The following is a 25,345-nucleotide window of genomic DNA, read 5'->3' on the forward strand; positions in this document are numbered from 1 at the left end:
GGACAGATGTGGCTCCATCTACCTCAATCCTTCCTCTGTTCTGCCTTCTCCCGAAAAAGGAAAGGCAATATATCCTGCCAAGACTTTTCCTTCTGTAATAACAGTTTGCTGGCTTGTTCTCTTGTTTGTGAAAAAACCCAGAAAAGGTCTGCATAACCCAAGTGAAAGGAGATCACAATGGGTATTTGGTCCAGCCCTCCCCATGCAAATTCCCTTTCTCCTTAAGGACCTCCAGCAGCACCAGACATATTTGAATATCTAAATTGCTGCAGCTCCAAATGCTTGTGTGCTTAACCATTATACAAAGATGCTCCATAAACATAATTTGGGGTCACAGTAGTGATGGATGAAAATGGGAGCATCATCAAGCTCATAAAGGAGGAAAAGAGACAGTAGTGAAAAGAAACTAGTTGCTGAATCCAGAAAAACTTGGCATTATTTATCTATCTATGGTACCTGGGATTGAATCCAGGAGTGTTTTACTACAGAGCTATATTTCAACCTTTTTTTTTTTTTTTCAGGGTGCTGTGCATGTGAGGCAAGTGCTCTACCAACTGAGCTATATCCCCAGCCCATATTTCAACCTTTTTAATGTTGTATTTTGAGAGGGGTCTTCGTTAAATTTCTGAGGCTGGCCTCCAATTTGCAATCCTGCCAACTCAGCCTTTCAAGTCGCTGGGGTTACAGGTGTGTGCCACCATGTCTGGCTTTATCTTAGACTTTCGGTGAATTAATGACAATGAAAGTGACGTAGCTTGTGAATTTATTATGATTCAATAAATTGTGACATTGTGGAAAGATACAAACACATGTGGTCTATGTTAAGGGCACAGCTCTTGACAAAGATTAAGCAAAGACCAAAGATTTTTTTTTTTTTTTTAATGTGTGTGTATGTGTATGTCTGTGTGGTGCTGGGGATCGAACCCAGGGCCTCACAACTGCTAGGCAAGCACTGAGTACATTTACAACTCTTTTCATTTTATTTTGAGATGGTCTGAATTGTATATGATACCTTTGAACTTGTTATTCTCCTGCCTCAGCCTCCCAAGCAGCTGGGATTATAGGCATTTGCCATAATTTTTAAAAATTTGCTTTTGTTCCTTAAAACCAAAGGTTTATGCTTATTCAGACATAGGGTAAGTGTCCAGGGGTGAGGAGGAGCCTGGAGGCACTAAAGAGGGAGGTCATGTCCTCGAAGTCAGCAGGGCAGGCTGGCTGGGTCAGACCAACCAAATAGGAAGCACATTTGGATAGGTGAGGTCCTTGGAAAGAATATTGAGGGACATCCACTGAAAAGGTGTGAGGCAAGGCTGTGGGAGGCATGTGAGGTTAGGGAGCAGGAGAAACTCAGATTGTTGAGGGGCACCGAACATGGGAATCTGACAAGAGACTAGGATTGACCAAGGGCAGGGGTTAATAATGAACTGCTTCTCCTGGTCTAAGGTGGGCTTGGGGAATAATAATAATAATAATAATTCTTAACAATAATAATAATGTCTGCATATTTTCCTCTTGCAGCTCTCAGGGCTGGGCCCAGGAATGGAGGAAGCAGAAGAAGCTACAAGGCTTTGCACTCGACAGGACAGGAATGAAGGAAGAGAGGTCTCGGGAGGTAAACCCTGAGCCTTATGACTCAGTGGCTCTTGGGTGCCGTGGGGACAGTGTGAGCCTCTGGTCCTTTCCATGCCCAACCTAGACTCTCTCACTGGGGCCCCTCATCAACAGATTTGGAAGGTTCTGTCCTACAGAATCACAGATGGACCAGCCAAGACAAATACAATACAATCTTGCTACCTCAAGGCAGGCAGTTTTCAGAGTTTTTGAAGGTATGATACTATGATAAAAACAAAAACAAAAAAACCACAACTTGATCTTTGTTCCTAGTTCCTGGCATACAGCTCCTAAAACCTTTGGACTCTCCAGAGTGGTGGTGGGTTATTTTGGTTGTTGTTGTTTTTTATACTGAGGATTGAACCCAGGTGCACTTAACCACTGAGCCATATCCCCAGTCCATTTTATTTTTTGAGACAGGGTCTCATTAAGTTGCTTAGGGCCTTGCTAAATTGCTGAGGCTGGCTTTGAATTTGCAATCCTCTTTGCCTCAGCCTCCTGAGTTGAGATTACAGGTGTGTGTCACCATGCCCTGCCCCGAGATGTGTTACTTGTATGTTGATGACTGGTGACTGGGGTCCCCTAGATAGCTTCAGCATAGGTGTTGATTGCTGGAGAGACCAGAGAATGGTTAGAGGGTTGAAGCCCCTGATCAGACTCACTGATTGCTGGGAACAGAGGGGCTGGAGTGTTATCACCAATGATTAAAGATGTAACCATTCATGCCTACATAATGAAAACTCCATAAACTCCCCAATCCCTAGGCTTGTGAAGCTTCTTGGGTAATAGTGAAGTGCTGGGAGGGTGACCTGCCCAGAGAAGGTATGGAAGCTCCATGCACTTCCCCAAGCCCACCTTAGACCAGGCCTTCTGGATGTTCATTTGCTTGCTTATAGGACATCTGGTGTTGCTGAGATAAGTGGTGTGGGGAAACCCCTAATTTGGTGTCAGCAGTCTTGTGAGGAGAAGCAGTTCACAGATCATGCTTTGGACACTGTGGATCCTGCCCTGCATCTCCGCAGCTCACTTTTCACACAGGTCATTGGAGTGAACAGTTTTTGCAGGTGCACCCAGCAGCACTTGCTCCCTGGCCTCCGTGGTGTGCAAACCTGGAGTAGGAAGTTATCACTCCATGGAGCAACTTTTGAATAAATGCTCCCTCCGGCAGTTCCCAGAGTAGGCAATCTTGTCATGGGGATATTGGGCTTCACTTATCCCCATGACCAAACTCAATACGTATTGGATTTCTTCCCAGCATCTTCTTGTTCTCTGGAATTATTTCTTAAATTAAGTCATCCACACACCAGCCCTTACCTCGGACTCTGCTTTCTGGAGCCCTCTGCTCAAGGATGGGACAAGATGGGGTGAAGTTCCCTTGACCCATTTATTCCATCATTGTTCTGAAGCAAGCAGGGGAGGACTGAGCACTCTGATCTTAAGGAGCCCGAGATAGAGAGAACCAGAGTGGCTTCACCTCTACTCAGGTGAAGTAAATCACTAAATCTGGTGAATTGTTTAAATAGGCAATGTAAAAAACTAAAATTGAGTTTTGTGGGTTGCAGTTCCAGTTTTTAACTTTGAAGTTTTGCTTTTTTTCTTTATCCCAAATTTGTGCAATTATTATTATTATTATTATTGGTACCAGGGATTGAATCCAGGGGCACTTAACCACATCCTGGCTCTTTTTGTATTTTATTTAGAGATGGGTTCTTGCAGAGTTGCTTAGGGCCTTGCTAAGATGCTGAGGCAGGCTTTGAACTCCGGATCCTGCCTCAGCCTCCCTCACCCTTGGAATTACAGGTGTATGCCACCACACCTGGCAAATTTGTGCAGTTATGATGACTAAGTGGATCTGAAAAACCAAACACAAGTATTGCCACCTAGAGATAATTTATTGTTTTTACCATGACTTAGAAGAGAAACAACAAAGAGAATATTACAAATCCCCACAATTTCCTTTCCTAACTTCACTACTCTAACATTTGTCAGATACCATTGGCCTCCTAAAATGGACCACTATGAATTTTTGCTGCCACTTCTCTTAATGATTGAAATTTTATACCTCAATCAAGGTTTCAAACTATTTTAGTGAAGGAGTTCCCTAGTTCTTAAACAAACCACTTTCCTCTAAGATGTCATTATTTAGTGAAAGAAGCCTTTTTGGAAATGTTAATGAGGATTGTAAGCAAACAAATTCAATTTTAAAATCATTTATTGAACATCTACTAAGCACCTGGACTCTTCAGAGACTGTTAAAATGAAAAACCCAGTTTTGAACAGCAATAACTTAATTCTGCGGGTATACAAAGACAAGTTTCTTCTTTTGGTCTAAATTTATTCTAAAAGAAGCTGGGAACTGACAGGACAGGACAGGACAGGTTGTTTTATCTAGTCTACAAATAAGACAATGCCTGAGTTAGCTCTATATATAGATTTAGCCTTATGTTGACCTGGTTGTAATAATCTATATTTAACTAAAAGTTAATAAAAATACATATGCTTATTTTAAAATAATTATGATCTTGCTTGCATAACCCACCCCTTACCCCTACACTCATACACTTTTTAGGATTTTCCTGCATAATCACAACCTGCTCCCTCCCGCCCCGCCCCACCCCCATATATCTTTTCAAATAATACCCCTGCTACCAGCAGAAGCACCTCTACATCTAACATGCTTTGTCCTTGCTAGGGCAGACTAGAAACTTCAAGCAGCAGCTGAATGCTGTTACCCAGGTGGGGCAAGGAGAAAGGCAAGGGAACAGGAAGCCCAGCACATTCCCAGGTTTTTTCTCTCCCTTTTCCAGCTGGTATAACTCTCCTTCCTAACATACCCAACCTTGTCAGGAGACTGCACAATATTGAGAGTGACTACAGATGCCTGGTTCCTTCCCTGGACCAAAGGAACTTAAACGCCAAATCTGAAACTGGAATGAAATCTAAGTGTCAGCGCCTTTTTTTTTTTCTCATATATATATTTAGTTGTTGATGGACATTTATTTTATTCATTTATTTATATGCGGTGCTGAGTGCCTCACACATGCTAGGCAAGCGCTCTACCACTGAGCCCCAGCCCCAGTCCAGCGCTGCCTCTTTCAACCACACAGACCTCATTCTTTGCATCACCAAGCAAATGGCCTCACTGCTTACTGAATGCTTGTTGAGGGGAGAAAATTTAATTCAAAAACCAATTAACTTTGCCGATTACTATGTAAGCTGAAGTGAATCATGATTCTTTTATTAAATGGAGGTGTGAGCATCTCCACGATTAAAAACTATTAAAATCACAGCAAACCATGTTTGGGGTTGGTGGTGTCCTCTAGTAAAGAGAACCAGACAGTATGAAGCCAAGTTCTCATGTTAATACATCTTATATTATGGGATGCCAAAGTATTTCCCAAACTTTTGTTTGACCTGCAGAACAGGAGATGGCTTACCTCCCTTTAATTTCAAGTTTGTTTTACAAAGCTTTGAAAAGCAAAACAAATAAATTCATTTTTGGGTATAATAAAAAATTAATCTGAATAGCAAAATAAGTAACAGCTTTTAAAGGTAGAGTGTCCATTTTAAAAATGAAAACTAAATCTACGTTAGGAAAACTTTTCAAACAATAATGCTTTATATTAAATTCTCCAGAAGTAGTTGAAATGAACATCTACACTAATTTCTATGATAGAACAACTTATTTATACCAATTAATTTGCTTTTCTGATTCTGTTTCACTTAATCTGCAGTGATTTAGTTTCCCCAATGGGAAACCCCAGCACCCTCAAATATTTCTGAGAAGTTACTCAGAGTGGGATGCACAAAAATAGGGCTCCTAGGGCAAGTACTGCTGTCACTGTTGGGCTGTATTTCAATACTTTTTACTCCAATTCACACAGTATTCCATGAGGATGTCAGGATGGACTGGTTTAGTTGGCTTTGGATAAATGGACCAGCATGCCTACCTGGAAGGTGACTAACTCTAGATCAAAAAAACAAAACAGAACAATGTTTACAATTATGAATCTTCACAAACCCTCTCTCCTAACAGTCAAACCAGGGAAGCGTGGGGACAAGGAAGGTACACAGGAGCACAGCCCAAGGGAATCTTGCAAAATGCTTCTTGAGACTAATCAGTCAACCCTCCTGCAGTGCCAACTTATTTCCCAGGAAACTGCCCATCTTGGTGTTTTCACATCCCCAATTTTCTAAGCATAAAGATTTAAAAGTTAGCAGGGAGGCAAGATTGTGGTTTTACAGAATCTGGTCAGATTATCAGTCCCACTGGCCACTGCAGTATGTCTTACTCTCAACTCATTGATTCAAATCCTCCCCCAACAAGCTCAAATCCATCTACTCCCTCTGCTTGCAGTAGTGACCTAGCAGCTCAGAGGTCAACTTCCCAGTTTGAAAACTCTTTTGAGAGTTGCAGATGTTTAGAGGAGTCGTTTCATTTTAGTGCCCTATTAGCCTGTCTCTCCTCATGAATTTACTGATCTCTTCTCTCGATTCAATAAGCACCAAACAATGAAGGTCTTTTCCCCTTCATCCTTCCACTTCTCAGTTCTGTGAACTGACTTTTTGTCCATTACCACATCAATCTCTTTACTCCCAAACCTCTCTCTTTTGAAATGATGTGCTCTGTCAACTTAAAATACATTATCTGTTTACAAGGGAATGTACAAAATAATAGGGGTCCAGGTACAAAACATTATGGCCATACAAAATGTAGAGAAGTACCCAACATTAACAATTTTTAAAGTTGTACATTTTGCTATTTCTTTAGCATTTCCCCACATTGTTTTCTTCTGTGGATCCTGTGGAGTTAAGACCAAACTCCTGCCATGTTTTGTAATTTATCGCATGACTAGAACATACCGAGGGAATTCATTTTCTGTCCAAAGCAATGAGTGCTATACATGAACATTTTCCTCACATATAATGTTATTAAGTTTATTTACAGTATAAGCTTTCTGAGCTAAGGGCTGAGATGTGATTAAAGGCTTTGCCATACTTATCACATTCAAGAGGTTCCTCTCTGGAATAAATTCTCTGACATATATGTGAATCGTTCTACATATCAAACATGTCACTCTCTCCACACATTTAGTAGTTTCACCTTGATGACTTTAATTTTAATTAAGTGCCTTAAATACCAAAAGGTCTCACATATCTATATTCTCAAGTTTAGCCTTGCTTGTCAGGCTGGAGTAAAAACAAATACCCACAACCTGAACAATTTTACTTCTCTTCCTGGCAAGGTTAAGGTGTATCTTTAAAAACTTCAAAAAAGTTCCATTAGGTCAACTAGCATGCTGATGATCAGCTATAGTGTACCAACTGTTAACAGACTTCACCCAGTCAAGAACTTTTCAATGTCTATCCTGAGCACTAATTAGATGTTGCCAGAGTTTTTGACCATGGCCCAATGACACCTCTGCACTGAGCATCTGATAAATGAATGCAATGCAAATGGTTTTAATAACTAGTTGTAGCCTGTTCTCGGGAAACAAACATTCAAATTGCTGCCTCTAAGAGTGCATCTGCCAAAGATCTGAAGCAACCCCAGTAGCTATCCAACAGCCAGCAGAACATCCTAATAAAACGGGAGCCAAATGAAGGGGCACAGGTCATATTTAAATTTCACTTATAAATAAAATCCCAAAATGACAGCTGAATTTTGTCAGCGTGTAGTGGGGGAAGTGGGGGCGAAGCCAATGTGAAACTGACCAAAGTCCTTTCCCTCTTAAGAATAAAGGCAGAGAGTTTGGAATGGATGCCTGGAATTGTGCACTTCATTTTGTTGCTTTCGGGGGACAAAAGTCCTCTCAAAAGCACCAGCAATTTTCTAGGCAACCACCACTGTGGCTCATTCTTTGAAGAAAATTCTTGATGAATTTCTACTTTCATTTCTCTACAGAAAGTGAATTAGATATACTCTTCTAGAATGTATCATTTTTTTAGTTGGATGGATAGAAATATTCTGGTAACTGGCTGACTTATTTTACGTGGTCTCCCCAATCAAGACTGAAGAAACTGCTTAGAAGCTACAGAGAAGCTGCAGTTAGTCCAAATAAGAAAGCCAAAGAGAGAACAAGAATGAATGCTGTGCAGAATTCTAGTGTGGTCTGGAGCTGAGCCCATACACGCCTCCATCTCATTGGCTCCATCATGCTATCTCGTGGATTTTTGCTGCTGGTCAGCAAATGACTGATAAATGCTAGTTTTATTTTTCTTGAGGGAACATCTCAAATTGACGTGGGGTTTTCCTGTTATAGGGTGTTCATGCTGATGGTCTTCAGGTTTGTTTTTAGCCGGTTTCTAGCTTTCTCTGCAGGGCTATCCATGGCCATCTGAAAGCTCTCATCTCATGAACAGAGCCCTCTCTAACCTTGATACCGTCACAGTCCATGATACTTGGGTCCCTTGTGTATGTGAAACAGTCTCCATCAGCAGCTTCTAGAGAGCCACCTGACTTGAGCTGCACAGATGGAGATAATAGTTCCATAACCTCACTTCAGTCTTTAGAGATGAGTAACAAAAAAAGATACCGTGCACTATGACTATGACACAATCAACCATTTCTGATATACTATCAGTGAACTGCTCAGAGCAACGAACTACCTTTCATAATTGCCTGCTAATGATGGTAAGTTCTTTTTGAAAGTTTCTGGAAAAGTGTGGAAAAAATGCTCCCTTTCCTTTTTTCTGAAAAGCAACAAAACACATCTTCTGAACTATAATATCTTAAGTTACAAAGTGCCCAAATCATCATATTGTTCAGCAGCTGACTGAAGAGAATTCTGGCTAAGATCTTTGCCATGGAAAGATGTCAAAAAATGACCTTAGTCAGTGTTCACATTTTCCTTAAGATGGTATCAATATAGTAATTTCTGACATTCCGTAGTATTTATTCACCAATCCACGTTTAGAAAGAGTCTATGCAGGCAGCTAATCAGTGCCTTCGTTTATGTTTAGGACAAAAATAGCATTGGCCCTAGAGGTCTTAACATGCCGTGTGGCTGTGAAGGTCCTCTTTCAAAGTTGGGCCAGGCTACCATATTTCAGGTACTCATGATTCACAGGGCTTTATCATAAATATGAAAGTCCTGTTAGAAGTCAGATATAGGATATAAGGAGTGCCTCTTTATGGATTCGGCACTAGGTATAGTGCCAGGCTGTCAGGAACATAACTATATCCCTTAACAACCGAAGCATCTCTTTTGGGGGATGAATAAAAACTTCCATATATGAAACAATGAAGGATTAAAAGTCAGTATATGATCAAGTGCTAACTTGTGGAGAAATGCATTTAGGAGTGCTAGAGTGCTTTAGGGACTTCAAGAAGGGAGAGAAGTGTTTTGAATTGTTGTTGCTGTTTCAGGAGAACTGATCTCAGTGATGAGGATAGAACCATCTACATTTGTTGCAGTCCTTTGGAACTGTAGACTGGTGCACATACCCCCTCTTTCAGGAAGAGATAGAAATCTTTGGTTTGATACTGATCAGCACAGTCCTAGATTTCTATAGCTTTGGTAGGCTACCAGTGATCAGCTATATAACTTATGGGATATATAACTAGCTTGAGCAGCAGCATGTCCCCATGTAGTTTTTGTTTTAACTCTCTTTTTTGAGAAATAAGCAAGATATTGGCCAGGTAGGGCTTGTTTGCAGCAAGTGGCTTCCTAACTTCAGAAGCACGTTCACAGAGCCAATCTTGTTCTTTCAATTTATGCTGTGGTTGCTGCGATTCAAAGAGCTCCTTAAAGGTATCCTCATTACTGAAAAGCTTGACGTTTTCCTGCGTGTGTGCTTTTATCTTATGTGGAAATATTGTATGGATTACCCATCTGACCAGTTTTCCCTGCAGGGGCTGTGTGGAAGAATTACCTGCCCACAGACAACACAAAGGCAGAACACTGCTGATGTAACTCTAAGGATCCTTAATCATGATTTTTTTTTTTTTTTTTTTTTTAAATCTGTTGAGGCTGTTTTTTTTCCCCCTCAATGGGCACGCATTTCTGAAATAATTTTAGAAACAAAAGGGGGAAATGGCTTGATGACAAATTCTTGCTTTACACACAACTTTTGAGAAATGCTCCAAATGCATCCAGGGAGGCTGGGCTATACTCCAAGGCTCGCTCTCTGGCATGGATTCTGTGATGCAGAGTGAGGGTTGAGCTCCGGGTGAAGGCCTTGCCACACTTGGTACACTTGTAGGGCTTTTCTCGGGTGTGGATTCTCCGATGCAAAATAAGGTACGAGTTTCGGTTGAAAGCTTTCCCACACTCACTACATTCATAGGGTTTCTCCCCTGTGTGGATCCTCTGGTGCTTGGTGAGGTCTGAGCTCTGGCTGAAGGCCTTCCCACACTCGTTACATTCATAGGGTTTCTCTCCAGAGTGGATGCGCTGGTGCAGAATGAGATTCGAGCTGTGACTGAAGGCCTTGCCACACTCGTTACATTCATGAGGCTTCTCTCCTGTATGGATTCGCTGATGCAGGACAAGGTTTGAGTTGAGACTGAAGGCTTTCCCACACTCACTACATTCATAGGGCTTCTCTCCGGTGTGGATGATTTTATGGCGGATAAGGCTTGAACTTCTTGTGAAGCATTTACCACATTCATCACATCTGTGAGACTTTGCTCCTGTTGGAACCTCTTCAGGGGTATTAAAGTTTGAACTCAGACTGAAGCTTCTTCCCAACCCTTTTCCCTTCTCCCTCGGACCTCTCTCCCCCGTGGTAGGTTTTTTTTCCCTGGCTGTAGTTGGACCTGACTCTCTCTTCTCTTTTCCAGTTTTCTCCTCAGGGTTTCTCTGCTGCCTTTCTACTACTCTGCCCTGATGTTCCCGTTTCTCTCCAAACTCTTTCTGAAATCTTCCTGCTTTCTCCCCATGTGATGCTGAATCTTCTGTGACTTCAGCTTTTGAGGTCGACTCCTCGTTCTCATTTCTGGTTTCACAACCTGGCACAATAAATAGAAAATACAAATAGCACCTTTTCCTTTTGACTACAAAGATTAATCAAGTGACATTATTTTCCAAGAAGCTTCTATGCCTGCAAAATGACTTCACAGTATTAATCAAGGATAAAAAGAAAAAAAAATAAGGAAAAAATTGGGACACTGTGGAGTAGAGTTGGAAAATGAGAGGGCAAGCAGAGTGGAAAAAAGAGAAAATAAAAGGGTACACGCAGAGAGAACATGAAATAAACAGGTACAGTGGGGAAGGGGCAGAGGGAAGAGAAACCAGTTAAGGGTGAGGTAAGGAATTAAAGGAATTTGGAGGTCATGATTTTACTATTTGATTACCCAATAATTAATTTGAAGGAATACATATTGAAAAACTCATGTTTCATTTACAGCAAATATTTGTAAGTTTTTTAAAAATGAGAATATACAGGTCTTTCTAGAAAATATTAGCAGAAAGGAATATAGTGAAAGAAGGAAAAGCAAATACTCCTCCAGTTCTGTTGCCATTTTCTCAACAAGGTGGTGGTTCACAGGCACAAGTCAGAAGCTGGCAGGTCGTAGGGCTCTTCACACACAGTGAATAGTCTCCTTCCACCAGGGGAGCAGCACAGAACTAGCTGTGCTCAAGTGATGGAGATGGAGTGAAGAGTGGTGGGGGCACTTGCTAGTAACAGAATTAAAAACCTTTACCAACTGACAACTGAGAATAATTGAAAAGAAACTGAAAATGATTCTGCACAGCCCACAAAGATACAACAATTTTCAAATGTAGAGCTAACCCCTTCATTTTAGTAATTAAGTGTATTAAAATACTAAAGTTTAATTTTTATTGTACGTTGCTATACTGTTTGTGTCATGTTGATTTTAGTTTGTTCTAAATATATTTTTAAGCTACAGATCCTTTGTTTTCTTCATTTATTTTTATGTGGTGCTGAGGATCAAACTCAGTGCCTCACATATGCTAGGCAAAGTACTCTACAACCCTGGTCCTGTCATGTTGCTTTTAAAAAGTGAAGACTGCAAATTATATAAAAGACATACACAATTTTGTTTACATTTATCTGAGAAAACCCAAATATCTCTATTCTTTATTTATTTGGCTTTAAGGGTCTATGTATCACAACAGGCCCCTGAATGCAATGATGGGGGAGCTAAATAATATTCAGCTTCTGACTTTAGTGAAGAAACTACCATAAATACAGAACTAATTACAACGAAGAGGAAATTGGTATACATTTTGACTTCCAAATCAACATCGTTCACTGTCTGGCCAGTTCTCAGAATGTTCCTAAAATTTTTTTTTTTCAAGTTATCAGAGTAAGTAACAGCTAATAAAGCAGATCAAATCTTTGGCTTAATTTCCATCTAGAACAAAGAGCAAGTACCTAGAAACTACAAAGCCCAGCTATAACTAAGGTTTTAAATAAAACCTGAGTTTTTTTAGTGATACTCTATGTTCACCCTTTGCTCAATATTCCTGTCCTCCCAAGATAAAGTCTTGCTGTGAACTTCCCTATTACTGTACATATCTAAGGGTTCCTTGGTGGCACTAACTCCTAGGGGTTAAGATCTAGCAGAGACCACATGAATGATTGGCAGCTGGATCACCTTGTCTTATCTGGCTGATGCCCGTTGCACTTCTTTATTCACTACACGCTATTACTCAAGAGCTCTTTGTGGAAGACCACAATTTATTTTGGAAAACTGGGAACCTGATCCTGAGAGAGCTTCAGGTGCAAGTTAGTGGGATAATGTAAAGTTGTCTCCAAGCAATGCTCTCACAGAATAGAAGACAGAAGCCCATAGAAGGGTGCCTGGTAGGTTCAGGTACAGAGTGCCAGGACAAAGGGCTGGGATTAGACTGATAATCAGTTACTTGGCCATCTCTACCAGGAAAAAGATATTCCCTTGACAGAGGAACCTAAAGTGTGGCCCTTGGGGAAGGGAACCGAAATTCTCTCAAGTAAATGAGTGGTTGAAGAGATGAGGCTCAGAGCACAAGAGTTGATTTCTGATTTCAAAGAGCAAAAAATACACTAGGAATCAGGGAGTTACAGTACTATGCTTTTGGAGTTCACTAAGCACAAAGGTTCTCCCTGCCTGTTCTGAAGAAACATAGTCAGTAGCCTTAAAAATCCTTATCAACACTCAACTGAATATATCAGAGAGTTCCCACAACTAATAGAGAAGCAAAACAATCTTATCAGATAACAATCCTGCATCAGTCTTACCCTGGGAAAACACGTTCCCATAATTCTCCTGCCTGCTGTCCCTATTGAGATTCCTCCGAGCCAGGTTCTGACATCCCCATTCCTCCAGGATGAGGGACACGGCCATGTCCTCGATCTTCACCATTGCCTGAAATAACAGGAGATTCCCCACACTCAGTTCTCCCAAATCTCAGGGACAGTCCCATTGCCCACACCTAGAGTCAGGGACAGAGTTGATGGCATCTCTACAGGACACTGGTGAAGAACATGTGACCAGAGCTTTGTGGGCTTGAGGGGGTTTGCAGCAGCAAGAACTAACAAAGAGGGATAGTGGGGCTTCTTTGTGGTAGGGCATCAAGAGTTACTGCCTGGCAGAGACTGTAAGAGGAACTCCAGGAGGAGAAGGCAGTTACGGGGACTCAGTAGGGCAGAGGGGCCCATAGCTCACCTGGGAATCTGCTGTCAATAGTGCAGATGCCATCGCCTGGTCTCTGGGACTCCCCTCGTGATGAGGGGCAGGAACGTGAGTGACAGGGAGAGCTGAGGGAGGAGAAAGGAGCTGTGAGTGAATCAGCTCTGCTCAGAGCCTCCCTTGATGGCCTGAGGCGCTCTCACTTCTGCACCAGCAAGTTCACTGTTCCATGTTTAACTACTGAGTAGAGAGCTCCAGAGAACATAAATGAAAGAAAGCAGGACCTGAGTTTTCCTGAGACCTCTACTCTTAAGCAAGTCACAGGAGCCATAAAAGTGCCTTAAAATCACCTGGTCTAACCCTTCCACTTTAAAAAGGGGGGAACTGAGGCCCGGAGAAGGTGAATAACTTTTCTAATGTCACTCAGGAATGGGGGAACCAGGTCTGGAACCTAGGGAGGACTCTAGTCTCAGTTACAGAATGGGTAACATTCAAATCATGTTTCAAATCTGACTTACACTTTCCACTAGCCCAAGGAATAGTACCAGGATATTAGAATCCTATTTGTGCTTACGTTTGTAAAAAATGCAACCCAGCTTTAAAAATCTGACATAGTAAAATCTAGAAAAATAAGGTAAGACAGGAGTCTTCTTACCGCTAGGTAAGTTTTGCTATGTTTGTCCCTCTACTTTTCTCACACTTGGTTATAATAAAGTTTTTAAATAAAATATACACATGGTTCAAATGTTGATGAGACATTTATGAATGTATGAGGTATGGGATGACATACATAATAAAAGACATCCATAACACATCATATGATCACAACGGCTGCAATGTATAAAAATCAGAAAAAAATTTAAATGATAAAAGTAATATTAAGCTCCCTTTTTCCTCCCCTTGCCAAGTACTACTGAAATGTTACTGGTAGTAGACATATGATGGTACTGAGCCACAAAGGTATTAATTACAGAAATGATTTTGAAATTGAATTACTAAACCCTGTAATTATCTCCAATTGTAAAATAACAAGAGCTAACGCAAAGTACACAAAAACATCAAGAATTTTGAACTGAAATCTTTGGAGAGTAAGGAAACACTGGAAGATGAACAGACAAAGGAAAAACTGAGAATAAATTTATGTCTCAAGTCTTTCAAGAACGATTTACTAAGTGACAACTCTATAGATTGGGTCTCTAAAATTGCTTCTCTGGCAACCTGAAGTGCTAATTTAGTGAGCTGACCACTAATATCTTCTCTAATTTCCTAATGTCACTCTCTATGACTTCTACTTATGGAGTGTAAAGATACCCCACAAATCCTGGAAGGGTATATTTCAACATCAGTGCATGGGTTTGCGTGGATTTCTCCAGCATGTCTGCTGATTGTGCTCTAGGATGCATGGGAGAGAGAACATCCCTTTAAGCTCCATGATCTAATATTTCCACCCTAGATGTCATCACGAACACACACACTGGTTAAGTAATGTGTCTTGATCAACTTCTTGAATTATGTACTTTTAACATTTCATTGATTTTACTGACATACGTACCTGCTTGATTCTAAATTTGGATAAAGATATATTTCCCTCAAAGGAAAAAAAAAATGAAACAGATTTTTAAAATAAGACCCTCAACTGATTTTTATCATTTGTACAACTAAAAAAAGTTTTCCTCTGTTTGAAATTTTCAAAAATAACGAAAGAGTCATGCCATATGGTATCTTTATACATTTTAAATAAAATGAGTCTTTAAAAAAGATTTATGTTCCTTTTAGAGATAATTTAAGACATGAGAGCATTTCAAAATCTGGCTGGAAGTGTATCATCTGTTCCCAATATTTGACTAGAAATCTGCATTAAAAAAAATAGAAATCTGCCAGACATCTGGAAAGCTAACAAATCAATAAATAATGTTATGTCCACCCAGTTCATTATGCACAGTTTACTTACCTCTTACCATCATTTAACTCCTGGCACTAATCTGAGTTATACTTTCCTAATATTTAGTGACAATGACAATTATGCATAACAATAAAAAGGATGCTTCTTTACCCAGGCACTTGACAACGTGGGTAGGGCAATTCCATATTGGAACAGTTGCTTCTCACTGCATGAAACCTTGCTTCTTACCTCGGGACTGCAACAGTCGGGGCTTCCGAGATGAATGCTTGAAATGGGACTGGGAAGCCTCATGATGAAGGTCAAAGCTTGAGGACTCCTGAACTGGATCCAGAGGCACCATCCCTCTGGCAAGCATCTCAGGCCCATGAACTTGACCTGGGACCTGTAGATAATCAGGTTGAACTTGTGGGTAAATCATTTTTAAAATGTTAAAACAAAGACCATAAATATGTGAGTAGCTGCAAGAGGAGGTCAGTACACATATTTTTGGGGATTGCCACGGACTGAAAGTGGAGCCTCATGAATGCCAAACACAGGTGTACTCTAGAGGGTGTTAACCTACACCCCCAGTCCCCAAATACTTCGTAAGAGCCCAGGAGAGCAGGAAGAATAATCACCACAAAGACTCTTAATATGAGCATTAAATCAGTGATTTTCTCCTAGCTCCAAAGTCCATGCTCTTCTCACACCAATCTTACCTGCTGTCCTGACAGATCAAGCTCCAAGTCTTCCAGAAGGGTCACAGCCTCCTCTCCACTATCGGGCCTGTACTCCTGCAGCCAGACTTGAAGCTCCTTAGGCAGAATGGAAAGGAACTGCTCCAGCACCAGCAGCTCCAGGATCTGCTCCTTGGTGTTAATTTCTGGTCGCAGCCACTGATGACAAAGTTCTTTTAGTCGACTTAGAGCTTCTCGAGGCCCAAAAGTGTTCTGGTAACAAAAACGCCTGAATCGCTGGCGGAATATCTCTGGGTCAGGAGGAGGTGTCTCCTGCAGGTTGGAATCCTGCCCCCACATGTGATCATCTTCATCTTCCTCTTCTACCTTCACTATGACAATTCCATCCTTCTCCTGTGCAGCCTGTGGGGACAGACCTGTCGCTTCCCTTGATTCAGCAGTCATCATTCAGGCTCAGGGGAACTGGCGTGATGAAAACCAGGTCTGTGCTGGCTTTTCTGTCCTAGAAGATGCTTTATATTTGTTTCTGTACTATTCCTGAAGTATTGAAAAAAGTTATTAGCACTTTTATAAAAATGACCTGTACTAATCTTCACACCAGGCTACACATCAAGAAGGCACTTAAAATGCCTCTGAGGCTGGACACTGTGGCACATGCCTGTAACCCCAGGGATTTGGGAGACTGAGGCAGGAGGATTCTGAGTTCAGGGCCAGGCTCAGCAACTTAAAAAGATTCTGCTTCAAAAAAACAAACAAACAAAAAAAACCCAAAAAATAGGTCTGTGGATGTAACTCAGTGGTAAAAAGCGTCCCTGGGTTCAATCCCTAGTTAAAAAAAAGAAAAAAGGAAAGGAAAAATCTACCAATAACCCCACAAAGCCACGTTGTCTTTGTGACCCCCAGGGTGTTTGCCTGGAATCAGAGCAACTTCCCTCCACGTGGCCAGCAGGTTATGAAATGCTGCATTTACAGTGCTTACCCTGGAGAGGGCTGAGTTAGCAGAGTGCCAAGCACCAGGTTAAGCACAGTACATGCACAATCTTCTTTTGTCCCCACACCAACCCCAGCAGCATTATTAGTACCATTTGACAGATGATATAACCAAGTCTTAAGACAGTTTAAATAATTTCTTTTGGTAGCAAGTGAATACCCAGTGTAGTCAACAGGAAGTCAAAATTGAAGCCCCAGGACTTGCTAATGTATCATCTAGTGATTTCTATTACTTTTATGTGAAACCATCAATCATCCTCTCTTTTTTTTAGATGTAGATAGACAACTTTATTTGTTTTTTTAATGTGGTGCTGAGGATTGAACAGGGCCTTACATGTATGAAACAAGCACTCCACCACTGAGCCACAATCCCAGCCCCTCTCCTGTCTACCTTTTACCTCACCTTCATAAAAAAGACGAGCAACTTTAAAGATTCTTGCAGAGACTCCAATTAAGAGGAAATACTCATGATGCAAACACAAAAAAATGACACTTGAAGCTTCTATGAAGAGCGAGGTGTTAGTCGGATTAGATTGTAAAAACTAAAATCAATCTAAACAAAAACTCACCAGTGAGTGAGAAAGCAGCTGGCTTAAAAAAAAAAAAAAAAAGTGCAGTAAGAACAATTAAGGGAATAGATACACAAGTGTTCCTATTATTATATAATTCTAAGTGCCAAAAATGATACCAAGCATACTGAAAATACCTTTGTATATACATTCTTTAAAAACTTGGAACTACTTTCTAACCTGTTTAAAATCTTATAGACCGAGGCCTGAAAAAAGAAAAAATGAATAAAGCCTAACCTTCTTGATTAATCTGCAGACTACTGAGTAAAGGTCATGGAAAATGAAAATGCACTTTCTGAATTTCAATAACAAATATTTAGTATGGATGGTGGTTCATGAGTTACTGGCCTGAACAAATGTGTGCGATTCTTCCACCTCTATAAACCTTCGTGAAGCATCTGTTTCACCTCCATAGCTATCAAAATTAAGCACCAGGACTGGGGCTGTAGCTCAGTGGTAGAGCATTTGCCTAGCTAGTATGTATGAAGCATAGGGTTGGATCCTCAGCAACACATATAAATAACTAAAATAAAGGTCTAAAAAATACAACATTAAAAAAACAAAACAATAAAAAAAAAAACCAACTAAGCACCAAATTGAAGTTTTAGAAACAGACCATCTAATTGCTGTATCCCAGTAAATTAAACAAAGTTTTTAAACTAGCAAAGCATTAAACCCAGGGTCTTGAGCATGCTAGGGAGCACTCTGCCATGAAGCTACATCCCTAGCTTTTAGAAAAGCATTTTTAATTACACAGCTTGCCTAAAACATAATTAACAATTCTGGTGGAAAAGGGGTCATATACAATTAAAAACACAAAAATTGTTTTAGGGTAATTTAATATCACAGTTTCATACATTTTGTTTTATTATACAAAACGATGGTAGGACAGTGCATGTATGTAATATTTTTATAGTTTCTACTGATAGGAATGTACAGTGGTCCCCTTCATCTGCTGTTTTGTTTTCTGTGGTTTCAGTCGCCTGCAATCAACTGTGGTCTGAAAACTTAAGATGGAAAATTAACAGAAATAAACAATTCATTAAGTTTAAAACAAACTTTATTGCAACATATTAATTGCTCCATTTGTTATTATTGTCAATCTCACTGCACCCAACATAAATTAAACTGCATCACCTAAATAACAACATATATAGGGTTTAGTACTGTATATGGTTGAGGCATCTTTGGTACATCTTCTCCAAAGATAAGGAGGGACTGCTGTATGGAAAGCAAAGTTTGGAGATGACCCTTTTTCCCCCCCAGGAACTGGGGATTGAACTCAGGGGCATTAGACCACCAAGAGCCACATCCCTAGCCCTATTTTGTATTTTATTTAGAAACAGGGTCTCAATGAGTTTCTTAGTGCCTTACCATTGCTGACGCTAGCTTGGAACTCATGATCCTCCTGCCTCAGCCTCCCAAGCCACTAGGATTATAGGCATGTGCCACTGCATCTGGCTGAGATGACTGTTTTATCACAAAGATTATTATTTCAATCTTGAGAATTATAACAAGACTAGTTTTTCTACCTCATCTTTATGTCCTTAATTAATTTCTTCAATGATTTTTGAATTGGTAAATATCTTATTACAAACCGCCTTCTACCCTTTCCCACTGATGCCTTCAGACCTGTTGTGCACCCCACCCTCCCTGCTGGGATAGTTGGTTTTCCAACTCCAGATCAGCTTTCCCTCAAAAGGCCTTTCAGCTATAATTATTCCACTTCCTAATTAATCTTCAAAGTGTCCTGTAAATCCAAAGGAAATAAAAAGATGAGAAACATGATTCTTTTATGCAAATAATAAAAAAAAGAATGTTCCAAGGTTTCAATACAAGTGCTAGGGGAGCCCTGAGAACTGACAGGTATACAAGAAAGGCACTTCCAGGAGGAGGTCCCCTAGAACATGGAGAATAGACAGGATGCTTCTGTAAGAGGCAGTGAGTGACTAGAGTTGCCCAAGATCATTCCTTTGGCTGGCTTTTTCCCAGCTGGAGGCAAAATGTTTCCCGGAAGCTGTAGTTTCTTCTTCAATTCATTATGAACAGCAAAAAGACTCTCTTGCTGTGACTCCCAGAATTTCTTTCTACCACCTTAATTCAGGATCCCTATCTCACCTAGATTAGGACCTGGGCTCCATATAGCTTCTCTACCTCCCATTCTCCACTGTCCCAATACACACAACATACATACCAAGATCTGTGTAGTACTGCTACCAATTCAGGGTTCAAGAGCTTCCACTTTCACAACACAATCCACTTTTCTCTTCCAAGTTTACCCGCCTTGTGTTTCAGCCTCTGCGGTCCATCAATGCTCCCAAGCATGGGCCACATCTTTCACCTTCACTTCTCTGCTGTAAACATTCTCCCACTGTACCAACTCTATTGGTCGAATTTTTATTCACTGCTCAAGATGCACAAATCTTTCCTGATACCCCAAATTAAATAAGGTACCTTCTTCCTTTGAACATCCTTAGCAGTTTCTGTTTTAAGGCAATTATATTCTCATTTTTGAGTTGCAGTTCCTGTCTGTCACCTCCCAATGAAGCCCTCCACGACAAGGTCAGTGACTCCAGTCTTTTTTTGTATTTATTACCTAGAGAACCTGGTGATTTAATTCTATACAGATGTTATAGAATTAAACTGCACAAGAGGAACTATTCCAGTTCCCCTTCTGCCCTCTTACTACCTATAGTGTGGCAATGAGTGATATTAATAGCAATTAGTAGATATTAGAGATGTTTGGCTAATATCTCAATCATTCAGGATCACCTTTGATTCCTTCCCTCATTCTAGGCAACCATTCTCCTAGCACCAGGGAGAAGTCTGTTATACTGTTTGATCTAGTCTCACGACCTGCCTCTTCTTTGATTCCTTGTCTTCATTTGCTCCCTACTCTCCCATAATTCATTGGCTACCTTATTCTCAGATTATTCATCCCAATTCTAGCCTTGCAGTCTGTGTGCAAAAACCCTTCCCATCCAGCAAAATGAGTCTAATCAGCAGATCTTGCTGATGCCCTGTGTTCTGGCAACCACTGTTTCTTTGAATCATACTCAAAGGCTGGAATTTCCTCCCAGTCCTCTCTGCCTTTTTTCTTTTTGTGGTGCTGGGATTGAACTCAGGGCCCTGTGCATACAAGGCACGCGCTCCACCAACTGAGTCATATGCCCAGCCCCCATTTCTGCCTTTTCTAATTCTACTTATTGTTCAAAGCCAAGCTGAAATGCCACTTGCCCCTCATGACCGCTTAAGAACCTTCTAGTAACAGTCAGCATTACTGAGTGCTTTCCAAATACCATTACATTAAGCACTTTACTTGACCACCCAACAATCTTAAGCAGTGGCCACTGTCATCACCTCACTTGATACAACTGAGGTTTTACTGACATTAAATAACTCACCTGGGGATGCACAGCAAGTAAATGGCAAAGATAGGATTTGAAATTAACTCTGACTCTAAGTGTAAGCTATTAAACCATTTTTACATGTTGGGTAAGGAAGGGCTTCTGGGTACATAGATCCTTTCTAAAACAAAACCCTATGAAGGTGAGTATGAAGAGTGACTGCTCAGGAATAGGCCTCATCTATCATCCACTATTTTCACCTGAGTTACTGTTTGACTGAGGCCCTAAGAGGGGACAAAGCGGCGATGCAAGTGGGGATAACCAGGTAGTGGAATTAGTGTGGTAGCTAGCTAGACCAATTATCAGAAAGCTCTACTGTGAAAATTTTATCCTATTTCAGCTATGGAGCAGGACACTGCTTGAGTCATCATTGGCAATCAATAAGAAGAGACTCTGAGGAGGTCGTGAGACCACAGGGATGGAGACAAGGACAATGGGCACAATCCCAATCCCTCTGTTCCCACCTGGGACAGGTCTTCTTCTCTACCTTCAATATTTCTCTTTTCCTGCTCTGGGTCAGAGAAGAGTTCTGACATCTGTGGAAAGGGTGAGTTTTTTCTCAAAGGTTCCCCAGATAACCTGAGCACACACCACTTCTCATCAGCCTCTAAAGGCCCTAAGTCGTGATCATAATTTCTTATGCTGCTTCTTTCTTTGTAACAGGATTTTTCTTGACTTCCCCCTCAACCAGACTATTGCTAAGAATTTTTTTCCTACTTATGCCACTCAGCAAGATTCCTTGCAAAGCATTAGTTCCTTTTCTTTTCTTAAATATTTAAATTTAAATATTACTATTCCTTTGCCCCTTGTGCATTCAATCCTGCCCTTAAATTTGTTCTATAGGGTACTTGGAAGAATTTGGAAGACTTTGTTAGCTTTTCCCCATTTACTAGTTGATTTTAGGCATGTTAACCTTGTTATGCATCAGTTTCCTCATCTGTTCAATGGGAATAAAAAAATGAGATTTGTCTCATAGAGCCGTGAGGATTAAGTGAGTTAACATATATAGAGGACTTTTAACAGTGTCTGGCATCTAGTAGGCCCTGGAGACGTTTTAATTTTTAAAAAAGTAAAGTTAAAAGTTATAACTGTATATTCTAATTTTCAGCCTGCTTAAAAGATTAGCAATGGGAGAAATCCTAAAGCAGCACAGTCCAAAAAAAGTGAATGTGGTTTCCCAAACAGAAGTTACCCATTCCTAAGTAAGTTATTTATCTTGTCTGACATTCAGTATTCTTATCAGTCAAATGGTGAGAGGGGTAGGAGTAGAAAACTACATTTGGAGTCCCTCTGAAATGAAGAAGATTCCACACACCATTCACTTTAGATAAGATTACCTCCAGCAACCAATTTTCACCAGGGATAAAAATAAACAATTTATCAAACATCTTGGATTATTTATAAGCTCAGTTTATTTCAAAGGCTGTTTTCTCAATCTCCCAGTATCTTTTCCAGGGCATAGTCAAAGTTTCAATAATCTGCTCCTCCACCCCACTTTTTAACAGAGGTATCAAATGGTTTAAAATATGAAAAGGCTACCCTTAAAAGACAACTAGGTATCCAAAAAATTGATTCTACCACAGAATGAAAATGTAACATTTAACATAATATTAGCCTACTTGTAGTTAGATGTAGTATAAAATATTGGAAAACTCTTTAAATGCTTAGGTCAAGCATTAGGTTATTCACCAGAGAATCAGCAAGAGATGACAGTATTAAGTAGGTGGCTTCCCTGTTTGCATTTTGAGGTTGGTGAAAAACTATCTGAAATAATGAACAAGAACTTGGAGTAGTGATGCAGAAAGGATATAAACCTGGGAAAAACATTCTGGGGCAAATCTCCATTGTGGTTCCCTACCTAATAAAGCTATTTCTCTATACTTAGCCAGAATATACATTAACAGTGCTTTGCTGATGTGGTTACAATGAATTCTCCACAATTCAACAAGTATTTATTGACCGCCTCCAATCCGCCTAGCACTGGCCGGTACAATAAATGCTTTCTTTGGTTCCAGTCCATGTAACAGCCACTCTCTATAATGAAAGTATCTTTTTGTGTACTGAGGGCACTGCAGGAAAGGGAGGGGAAGGTGGGGGAAGTGTCAGGCTAAACTGTAGCTGAATTTTTTCAATTCCATTGACCAAATCATTTCAAAGTTGGAAGGACCTTTTGAGAAAATCTAATTTTATGGATGACAAAATTAAAACACGATGTTTTGTCTTATCCAAGGTCACTCAGCGAATCAGTCTCCTAATGGTTCAGTGTGATTTCCACAAATTCTCTTCACTCCTCACCCACTCCAAGTCAAGCAGGATGAACTGAAAAATCCACCTAACCTGACGACTCATTTTTAAGAGCTTTTCAAGCATTCCATAAGCCTAAAAGAGAGCAGTTTGTCTATGATTCGCTATTAGGTCGTTATTCACCAGGCTTCAAATACTCTTTAATCACAGCTCAGTGTTGGGGGTGCGGAGGGGAAAGGATAAAAAGCAGGTGATCTATAAACGTCTGCGGCATCTCAAAACGTGTCCAGCTCTCGGCCTTCCGCATTTTCACCTCAAGGTCCTCAAGGACCCAGAGGGAGGGGGGGAGCCAACCCCCAAACCCTTCACCGGAATCAAAGCAAATGGCGACAACCGGAGAGCAAAAAAATCAGACAAGGGTCAGTTCGCTAGCGACCCCGTCCTCAGAAACGTCAAGTGAGGATGACGACACAGCGGGCTAGGGGCCCGGAAGGGGCCCTCACACGGCTTCTCCCCAGGTCTCCGAGCGACCCGGCCACTGAAACCCTTGATCCCTTCTCGCCCGGAGCCGGGGTTGGGGCGTGGGCGTCTCCCCGGGAGATAACGCTTCCTACGGCTGGGCCTGGGGAGGAGGCAGGGGCAGGGACTCGCTTCGCGTTCCGTCGGGGCCGCCGGAGGGGATCCCCGGGCCGCAGCTGGAGCGCCCACCCCACGCACAACCCCCTGCGGCCCGCCCGCCCTCCCCAGAGGCCGGCCCCAAGTCTCACCGTGTGCCCCGGGAGCGGCCTGGGGGCGCTGGGCGAGAAAGGGGAGCTGACTCTGGGGCTCAGGCCGGCCGAAGGGCACCGCACACGGACCTAGGCCCTCCCGACGCCTCCACACAGACACAATGAGTCACAAAGGCCGGAAGTATGTCAGCACCTCGCCTTCCGGGACCGCGCTGCGCTTCCGGGTCCGCTCTAGGAGCCCGGGAGGACTTTACATCTCGGTTTCTGGAGCTCTAAATCTGGCCCCTGGTCCCTGGTCAAGCTGTCTGGGTTGAGGGGACACCCCTTGGCCTGTCTGCTTCCAGTAATTAGGAGGACGAATGGGAGGGGCGTACAGACTTTTCCTGCAGCAAAGATTCTCCAGCTCAAACATATGAGAATTCCATTTCTCCTGTCTTTTCCATTTCTGGTAGTCGTTGTAGTAATTATAGTTATTACCAAGCAATAATAATACTTAGTAATTTTGTGTGTGTGTAGCAGAGGAACTGAAGCAAGGGTGTAGACAGAGAAAGATCAAAGTGAAGCCAGGGGTGGCTGGTTTCAAGAAGCTGCCCTGGTAACTTCTCTCAGGGCCCTGGAGAGGTATGCCAATAGAGTGGGTGGTGTTTTCAAAAACTTGGCTTGTGGACAAAGGACATCTTTTCACAAACAAGCTAGTTATAAGGTTCTGTGCTTTGCTTATGTGGCATATGCCATTACAGCAGTTTAAAAGGAGTGTTCAGAGTGATCACAGACACTTTTGCCTTCAAGGTGCATTCCCAGCTTACAATAATTAGCACCCTCACCTTTGGGGGGTGGCGTTGAGGTATGTGTGTGTAGTGGGGTGTGAATCGGGAATCAGGCTCTGCCTTGTCTAAAAGTGACCACAGGCTTCAGTGGTTGTGACTGTCTTCTGCGTTCCAAGACAGGCTGGTGGGAGAGAGTGAACTGAATAGCTTTTGCATGACCTGCTAGCTGTAAAAATTGCTCCAAAATCAATTACAGAGTCATTAAAAGAAATTTGCAAAATGGAGAAAAACAATCACCTATAATCCCTCTGTCTTAACCCAAGACAATGGTTTAATTTATCTTTTTCCTGTGCATTCTCAAATGTAAATACATATTCATATTATTTTACCCATTGTCCAAAACCCAGGAGGTTATCTTTGTTGAAGCTGCTTGTCCTGCTGTTACTTTTTTGTCTTCTTTGTGTCCCCTGGCTTGGAATAGCCCCCCTCCCCTCCCCCCTTTTTTTTTTGTTTTTGTTTCCTGAAAGATCCACTAACATTAGGTTATCATGCACAATAAATTTTACTTTGGTTTCTGAATATACAGAGAAGATTATAACAGCACAGAACTGGAATCAATCTTAAGGTAAACATTCAACATCTTTAAGTTTCTGAGTCATAAAGATTCTGTCCCTTGTCAGCTCTCTAATGCTTGCCCTCCTCACCCTCCTTTCAAGCCCTCTGCTTCCTCCAAATTCTTCCTCACATCTCCTTTCCTCTAGGATCCTAACATCTCTTGGAGTTTTATTCTACTGAGGGCTGAATTCTTTTTTGTCAGTCTTCCCCACTCTCCTCCCTGAAAGCCCACAGAGAGCAGGCTGTCAATGGC

The 25,345-nt window shown here is 41.4% G+C and overlaps 1 protein-coding gene across 1 annotated transcript in view; it reads right to left on the reverse strand.

The window, feature by feature from the left end:
- LOC143384884 (uncharacterized) overlaps positions 1-23,857 on the reverse strand; it is a 40,790-nt gene extending 16,933 nt beyond the window's left edge. Inside the window, exons 1-6 of the mRNA XM_077105998.1 lie at positions 23,750-23,857; positions 15,794-16,309; positions 15,324-15,477; positions 13,229-13,320; positions 12,802-12,928; positions 9,676-10,564 (exon numbers count right to left, since the gene is read on the reverse strand). Of these exons, the coding sequence (XP_076962113.1) occupies positions 9,676-10,564; positions 12,802-12,928; positions 13,229-13,320; positions 15,324-15,477; positions 15,794-16,219 (1,688 nt within the window). The 5' untranslated portion in view covers positions 16,220-16,309; positions 23,750-23,857. The remainder of the gene's footprint in view (positions 1-9,675; positions 10,565-12,801; positions 12,929-13,228; positions 13,321-15,323; positions 15,478-15,793; positions 16,310-23,749) is intronic.
- Positions 23,858-25,345: the final 1,488 nt, after the last annotated feature.

Source organism: Callospermophilus lateralis, chromosome 19, assembly GCF_048772815.1.
Source record: "Callospermophilus lateralis isolate mCalLat2 chromosome 19, mCalLat2.hap1, whole genome shotgun sequence".
Taxonomy (NCBI): domain Eukaryota; kingdom Metazoa; phylum Chordata; class Mammalia; order Rodentia; family Sciuridae; genus Callospermophilus; species Callospermophilus lateralis.